Here is an 8,410-nt window from a genome sequence, read left to right on the forward strand (position 1 = left end):
GACCAACAGCTCTACCAAAAAATCTTATAGTGGAAATCAAACGCGGCGTGAAATTGAAGGTAAAATTTTTAATAATTAATAATTGAGTATAGTGCAAATTATATATTATAGCTTTATGTAAGCAAAACAATTACCACAATATATTAAATGTTAAAATGAGTATATTAATTATAACAGTTAGTATATGTGTTTGATTTTTTAATTTTATATAGCCGGTAAGTCCAATGGTTAAAGTATTAGAAAAATCAATTATAGATGACAAAAATCTTCGAAGAATGAACCTTTTTGATAGTACTTGTATATATACATAAAAAGTCACTGTTTATGTTATCTAAATATGAATATTTTCCAGATATCATTCCTTCACCACCTCCTCATACTCTACTAATGCCACTAAAATCAGAAAACAATGTAAAAAGCAAAGGTAAGGTTTATAGACCAACAGCTCTACCAAAAAATCTTATAGTGGAAATCAAACGCGGCGTGAAATTGAAGGTAAAATTTTTAATAATTAATAATTGAGTATAGTGCAAATTATATATTATAGCTTTATGTAAGCAAAACAATTACCACAATATATTAAATGTTAAAATGAGTATATTAATTATAACAGTTAGTATATGTGTTTGATTTTTTAATTTTATATAGCCGGTAAGTCCAATGGTTAAAGTATTAGAAAAATCAATTATAGATGACAAAAATCTTCGAAGAATGAACCTTTTTGATAGTACTTGTATATATACATAAAAAGTCACTGTTTATGTTATCTAAATATGAATATTTTCCAGATATCATTCCTTCACCACCTCCTCATACTCTACAAATGCCACTAAAATCAGAAAACAATGTAAAAAGCAAAGGTAAGGTTTATAGACCAACAGCTCTACCAAAAAATCTTATAGAGGAAATCAAACGCGGCGTGAAATTGAAGGTAAAATTTTTAATAATTAATAATTGAGTATAGTGCAAATTATATATTATAGCTTTATGTAAGCAAAACAATTACCACAATATATTAAATGTTAAAATGAGTATATTAATTATAACAGTTAGTATATGTGTTTGATTTTTTAATTTTATATAGCCGGTAAGTCCAATGGTTAAAGTATTAGAAAAATCAATTATAGATGACAAAAATCTTCGAAGAATGAACCTTTTTGATAGTACTTGTATATATACATAAAAAGTCACTGTTTATGTTATCTAAATATGAATATTTTCCAGATATCATTCCTTCACCACCTCCTCATACTCTACTAATGCCACTAAAATCAGAAAACAATGTAAAAAGCAAAGGTAAGGTTTATAGACCAGCAGCTCTACCAAAAAATCTTATAGAGGAAATCAAACGCGGCGTGAAATTGAAGGTAAACCTTTTTAACAATTAATAATAGAGTATCGTTCAAGTTTTATATTATAGCTTAATGTAAGCAAAATAAATGTCTAAAATCGATATAGTATTTTAATGATTATAATTCAATTTTTTTTTATATCATACTTATGAAGTGGGTCATATATTAATGAATCGCATTTTGAATGCTTCATAAAAATAAAGATTTTTAATAACAAATCAAATACAACAGATAAAATTTATAATAATGAATATTTTTACGTTTTTTAACTTTTTGTCATACTTATGAAGGGAATATAAAATGAATATTAATGAATCGCATTCTAAACAATTCATAATAATATGAAGAATTAATATACATATATTTTCAAATTAATTATGCATTTTATTTTATTATTGTATGTGTTCGTTAGATTAATTTTTTGTCTCTAATATCCATTTATTATCCGAGTATCTTTTTTTTTAAATTATCTAATCCTTCACATAAGTGATCTGGTATTTATTTAACTGCTTAGTGGTGATTTCACAATCTGTTGCTTGACTCGAGTAGTCAAAATAAAATATTTAAAAATATATACAATCTTAGTATAATATTTTATAGCCAGTGAAGCCAGTAGTTTCAGTAATAAANTTTTTTTTAAATTATCTAATCCTTCACATAAGTGATCTGGTATTTATTTAACTGCTTAGTGGTGATTTCACAATCTGTTGCTTGACTCGAGTAGTCAAAATAAAATATTTAAAAATATATACAATCTTAGTATAATATTTTATAGCCGGTGAAGCCAGTAGTTTCAGTAATAGAAAATCCAAAAATAAACGAAAATGATTTTGAAAGAATGAACCCATTAGGTATTCCAATGTTTCGTCGGGCAAGTATGATGTCGAGCAGTTCTAGCTCCGATACGTCATCGGAATACTTTTCTCTAGATGAATGGGATAACTAAATAAAAATTAATCGAAAAGTAAAACTTGAATAAACAATGGCAAGTGGTAATTAATAAGTCAACCGCCCCTGAGCATAGTTACTGTGTAATCGAAGAGTGATCAAGATGAGCTGAGGTTACCGGTTTGTCTAAAACGAACAGACAACCGGATCATACCTTGACTTTGTACTTTCTATGTTTTTAAAACCAATTGCTAACAGTAATGTTGGAGGTTTTTGAGAGAAATTTTTTAATTAAAAACTTAATATTATTATCCAAGCTAATATTTTCGAATTATTTTTTTTTGTATACAATGTATTATTTTGATTTGTTCTAGAAATAAAAATAGATAAAAATGTATGGTGTTGTATAATTACGTTTTATTTTACTTGAATTCTAATAAACTAATAAATTCAGGTAATAATATATTATTATTTTATATAAGTTTTATATTATTTATGTTTTCTATATTAAAATAAATAAATATTGGCCTACATTATGGAAATGACTTTCTATTATTCTCATTATNTTGGCCTACATTATGGAAATGACTTTCCATTATTCTCATTATTAGTAGCAATTTACCTGTTTCCTTGCTTTTTAAATACTCTGTATTATCTTTCACTAGTANATTTACCTGTTTCCTTGCTTTTTAAATACTCTACAAAACTACAATTATCGAATTCCTATCAGTGACAAGTATAGTTATCAGACAGTGATTAACATCACTCATCATTCATAGAAAAGGTTTGGGTGCGTTTTGATGTTTTTATGATTATTTGTACCGTTAATAATGTGGTCAGTATTGTTGGTCTTTTCCTTTGATATGTGTATGTATTAATTTAATTACTTAATTTAATAAAAGTTAACTATTGAAATTTTTACAATTCTCTTAATTATTTATTATGACTGACGACGCCGCTTTTAGACTCGCTAAAGGTCATGCATTACTTAGATGATCAACCGCAGTGACCCATATTAAAGCTATGTACGATTTATCATGTCATGTTATTACTGCACCGGCTCTTAAAAAAAATTCTATCGTGGCAGCTCGCCATATGGACGCGCTTTGGTTTGAATCCGTCCCCTAATAGATGCATTGCTTAACTTAGGCCTCGGGTTAGAGTATATAACAGCACTTCAACTTGAAGTACGCGAGTGCGTAACTTTGATTAAAGCAACGAGGCTTAAGTATCAGTCTGAAGTAGATCGCGTTCCACCGTCGGCAAAGGTGTCGGTGTTCAGCGAAACCAATTCAGGCGCGGGTTTGGTTCAAATTATGGAAAAACGTCCCCTAAAAATGCCAAATATGCTACTACCCCGTTTTAATGGCGATTACACACGTTCCGTGATCGTTTTAATTTACTTATTGATCAGCAGAACTTTCACGATAATGATAAATTTGATTTTCTAATTGCCTGTCTCGAAGGTAGTAGCGCCGCGGACGTAATAAATGGTATTCCAGTATCGGCACATAATTATGCATTAGCTTGGTTGACTCTATCCAACCGTTATGATAAGCCACAGAGAGTGGCATCTGTTATAGTCGACAAAATGCTATCGGTACAAATTTTGCATCAAGAAAGTATTACCGAATTAAATACGTTTTTTGAAACTTTGGACGAGAGTATTTCTTTGTTAAATAATCAAATAAACCGGATATAGGGTCTTTTATTTTGTTTGCACTATGCTCCCGTTGCTTACCGACATCAAGTCGTAAATGTTTCGATGCTGAAACGGTAGCCGAATATCCTTTAGCCGATGATGTAATTAATTTTGTAAAAAGACGAGTAGCTGTTTTAGAAAATGTTCAAGATTGTCGCCATGTTCATGGTAATTTGCATGGTAATTTCATGGTAATGAGAAAAATAGTCGGGTTCCGGTAATTTCGCTCGTTACCGCAAAACCGGTCAATAACATAAATATATCGAAACAATGCACAGCATGTAAAGGTGAACTTATGATAGTTAACTGTCAAGTTTTTATCAATAGGGACGTTAATGACCGGTTGCAGTATGCTCTTAATAAACACCTATGTTATCGAAGCCTTATCACTACTCACTATTCACTATTCCACGAAATGTTTTGCAGTGACGTGTAATCGGCGTATTCGGAGACATCATGTATTATTACACATTGATTGACCACTCCGCGCACCAGGCCAGCCAAGTAATAGTCCGTCGGCCACAGCTGATGTACCGTCAAATAGTTTTTCGGTCTTACGCCTAATACTACACCAACAGTATTCTTGGGGACAGCGTTGGTTCATGTTCGTGATAGGTCGGGCACTCTTCAAACCGCGCGCATATTGTTAGATTTCGCGTCGTAAATTAGTGCCATGACGACGGCATTCGCGGATCGCCTTGGTCTCCCGCACACCGATGGACTCAGTCCGTTACGGGTCTTTCTGGAATTCAGCTTCCCGACGCCCGAGGTCTTATGACTTGTCAGATGCAGCCACGTTTTCTGCTGTTCTTGCTGTTCCGCCGCGAAGCGAGGTCGACGCTACACGTTCTATAATTGGCCGTTGGAATTTGTTAGACAATTGTCATCAGGCCTTTTGGTACAGGTGGTCATCTGAATATTTGTCAACCTTACAACAACGACCTAAATGGTTGACTGATCAACTAAACGTTCGAGTCGGAGACATGGTTATTATTAAAGATAATAGGCGCCCCCACTTATGTGGCGTTTAAGTCAAATAACTGCATTAACGCCAGGACCCGGTAAAATTGTGCGTGTAGTGCATGTTCAAACTGCACAGCGTAGACGTGTGCCCCTGTTGTGAAATTAGCAATCTTGCCCACCGATCCTGATGATTCCATACATCCTTAAATTTTAACTTCATGTTCTAATATTATCAAAAGGATGAGTCACATTTTATTGATTTATTTTATAGTTTCATTTTTTTTTAATAATGATGTAGTTATTTCTAATTATTAATGTTTTACTAAAGAAAAAACAATTATCTTATACCCTTCCACGTTTTCTGCTAACTGTGTTAGGTTGCCTACTTTAGATCATTGACGCGGAGAATCCACTATCTAGCCACTAAAATATTGAGTCTTTTTTGTACGGTCAATGGTTGGTAAGATTATAGTAAAAATTGTATTTATGTGATTTGTTCAATTTAGTTAAGTTATATTGCATATAACATGTTGTGTTTTAATTTTTTCGTTTGACTTTTATCTCAACCTGTTACTTATGGTTAAATATTAAGCTTTAATGATACATTTACTATAAATAGTAATTATTAAATTTTCTGACTGCATATTAATTTTAACGATACAATTTTTTATAATTCTCATAAAAGTTTCTATTTAATGATGTTAATTTCAAACTTGCAAATTGAACTAAAAGTCAAATGGGTTAAAAATCCATTGAATCAATGAAATATAAAATTCAGGACATAAGTCTTTTAATGTATGATTGTAATAAATGTGGTTGACATCATGGTCCTAAGAATTGTCCAGCTTTCAACCAAAAATACAAGATATGTTTAAAATTTAGTAATTTTGCTGTAGGATGTAAGTCAAAAATTGTTAAAGATAAGAGTAATATTAATAATAATGTAAATGATAATAGACAGGTTAGGGCTATTACTAATGAATATAATAATAGTAGTGACCAATTATTTTTTACTAATTAAGTTAATATATGTCAGAGTTTTGCTAGAGAATCTTGGTCAGAAAATATAATTGTTGATAGTAATTGTATGGTACAGAACGCTTTTAGAAGGATCTAGACGTTCGTTGAACGGACACGTTCCTCGAACGGTCACGTTCGTCAAACGAATTCTATTGTTCAATTAGGTATACAGCCTTTTAGGTATTGTTCGATGAACATTTATGTTTTACAATTGTTTGCAATTTATTGTAATAACATACATAAATATTTTGAAAATTAAATTCATACAGCTTGATTTTTAATATTTTAATATTTATTTATAATTAATATATTACTTATTAATAACAATAATTTATTACTAACACATACATTTATAATTTGCTAATTTAATTTATTTGATGTGAATTTATTATAAGTAATTCGCTAAAACTATACAAATAATTTAATTACATAAATTCTAAAAAAAATGTATTTACAATTGCATACATGTTAAATTAAAAATTATTAATAAACTTTAAGACAACAATACTTAAATTTTCGAAAATAAAGTGTTACATATATTTTATATAATTTTATTTTATTTATTCATTTTAAGATTAATTGATATAATTTATAAATTATGTTACATATAAATAAATAATAAATTTAATAAGATTTTAGTTCTTAATTGGAAAAAATGACACCCTAGGTCACGGTTTACTCCTAAATACGTCACTGTTTTGAAAAATTGTTAACATAACAAACATATAATTTCATGAATAATTTTCACAAAAAACTCAAGGTAAATTTTCAAAAGATGGTTTATTACGAGGAGCAAGGATGCAACCAACAAAATAGTTATTACGAGTTTTAATTAATATTACTGAGTAATCATAATATGATATTATGTTTCAATTTATTTAAAATATTAATTGAAAAATGGAAATTAATTTATAATAGTGAATATAATATACAGATAGCTAATTGGTTTTTAATGAAATTGCTATCACNCAGATAGCTAATTGGTTTTTAATGAAATTGCTATCACAGTCAAGGATGGATTATTATCAATTATGACTATCAACAGATAAATTTTTTGTATTGTCAATTAGTGTATTTATAAACTCAAAACAATGTGCCTTGCNTAGTGTATTTATAAACTCACAACAATGTGCCTTACTACAATTGATAATAACAATGCTGTGTACCTGCTAATATCGATGTCATAAAAAATCAATTAGCTACCTGTATTTGTAAACCCTTGTGTATTATACATGTAAATTAACTCAAAAATTTGAAACTTTAAGTGTTTATATCTAATAAACTAATTAAGTTATACTAAAAATTCAAACGCCATTTACTATTAAATTAAAAACTCAAACATTTTATTAAATTCAAAATATGTGTTCTCATTTAAAAAAACAAAGTTGACATCCTTACCAGGCATAAGGAATGAACTTAAAAAGTATTACATAGTTAATAATTCAAGTATAATGTGTAACTAAGGATAATCGAAAATAAAAATGTTTAATTTATTATTATTCTGTAAGTAATTGAGTGGGTTATGATAAAAAAATCACTCTGTATACAATGTATTTTTTGATTGCATTTTTCATATGAATTTTATTAAATAATGTGATATTTGTTTTTATTACTCAATTATCTCAAATAAGGTTTCGCTGCATTTAATAAGATAGTAAACAAATATTATGTATTACTGATGCACTGTAAGTTGTCTAGAAATAATTTGGAAATGCATTTTATAAATGAATATAAAAAAATTAATGTGAAAATATGATAACATAAATATACATAACAATTTTTAATAATAAAATTTAATGATCAACTAGTGATTGATATAGTTAATTTAGATATATTTAATTGAATGTCCACTTATGAGATACATTCTGATATAGACAAGATATCCTTCAAAAGTTTAAACGTTGGTGACATAATCATTAATAGCACCTACACAGCCACCGGTTCATACACGTGCGATATGTACCATCCTATATACACGTGTATACAAACGACCTAGCACAACAAATCAATGACCGCGGCACCTTTGTGTGCCAGCTCCCGCTTTCTATATACTACTTATATTAAATATTTTTTTTATGTTTAAGTCAATTAGGGAATCTTATTCAAACTGGGGGGCCTCAGTTCCCCTGTTTCCGATTATAGCTACTTAAACAAATAATTGATATTGTTTAATAAATTTATTTAATTAAAACAATTTTAATTCAAAATTATATTTTAGGTAAATATGTTTATCTAAAAGGCAAGTGTAAGGGTCAAACCTTTCTTTTGTTATTTATGACTGTTCGCTAACGGATGGTTCCTATCATACGTCGTGAACGAACATTTTTTATTGTTCTAAACGGTCATAATGATTAATATTAAATAGCATTATTAGAAATGTAATTTTGTACAAATAAGGAACATGTATATTTTTTAAAGAACAAAAGGGTATTAAATGAACCAAAGTAATATTAATTATAGAAATAACACTAATAGATTTATTCAT

At 28.9% G+C, this 8,410-nt stretch overlaps 1 protein-coding gene across 4 annotated transcripts; it reads left to right on the top strand.

The window, feature by feature from the left end:
- The first annotated feature begins 216 nt into the window (after positions 1-216).
- On the top strand, positions 217-2,386 carry LOC126909476 (uncharacterized). 4 transcript variants are annotated; one of them, XM_050691900.1, is made up of 3 exons: positions 217-297; positions 1,225-1,367; positions 2,128-2,383. In XM_050691900.1, exons 1-3 carry the CDS (start codon positions 225-227, stop codon positions 2,296-2,298), a joined length of 387 nt encoding a protein of 128 aa, XP_050547857.1. In that variant the 5' UTR covers positions 217-224; the 3' UTR covers positions 2,299-2,383. The 4 variants fall into 4 exon arrangements, with proteins under 4 accessions (XP_050547857.1, XP_050547859.1, XP_050547858.1 ...); XM_050691901.1 differs by lacking the exon at positions 217-297 and adding an exon at positions 653-733; XM_050691899.1 differs by lacking the exon at positions 217-297 and adding an exon at positions 1,089-1,169.
- Positions 2,387-8,410: the final 6,024 nt, after the last annotated feature.

This window comes from Daktulosphaira vitifoliae, unplaced genomic scaffold, assembly GCF_025091365.1.
Source record: "Daktulosphaira vitifoliae isolate Bord-2020 unplaced genomic scaffold, ASM2509136v1 Scaffold_426, whole genome shotgun sequence".
NCBI lineage: Eukaryota > Metazoa > Arthropoda > Insecta > Hemiptera > Phylloxeridae > Daktulosphaira > Daktulosphaira vitifoliae.

Excerpts from the sequence above, each read along its gene's own strand:
- LOC126909476 (XM_050691900.1), top strand. The coding sequence starts at position 225 with ATGGTTAAAGTATTAGAAAAATCAATTATAGATGACAAAAATCTTCGA. Across the intron at positions 298-1,224 it reads GAACCTTTTTGATAGTACTT|ATATCATTCCTTCACCACCT; the intron begins GTATATATACAT and ends AATATTTTCCAG. Across the intron at positions 1,368-2,127 it reads AACGCGGCGTGAAATTGAAG|CCGGTGAAGCCAGTAGTTTC; the intron begins GTAAACCTTTTT and ends AATATTTTATAG.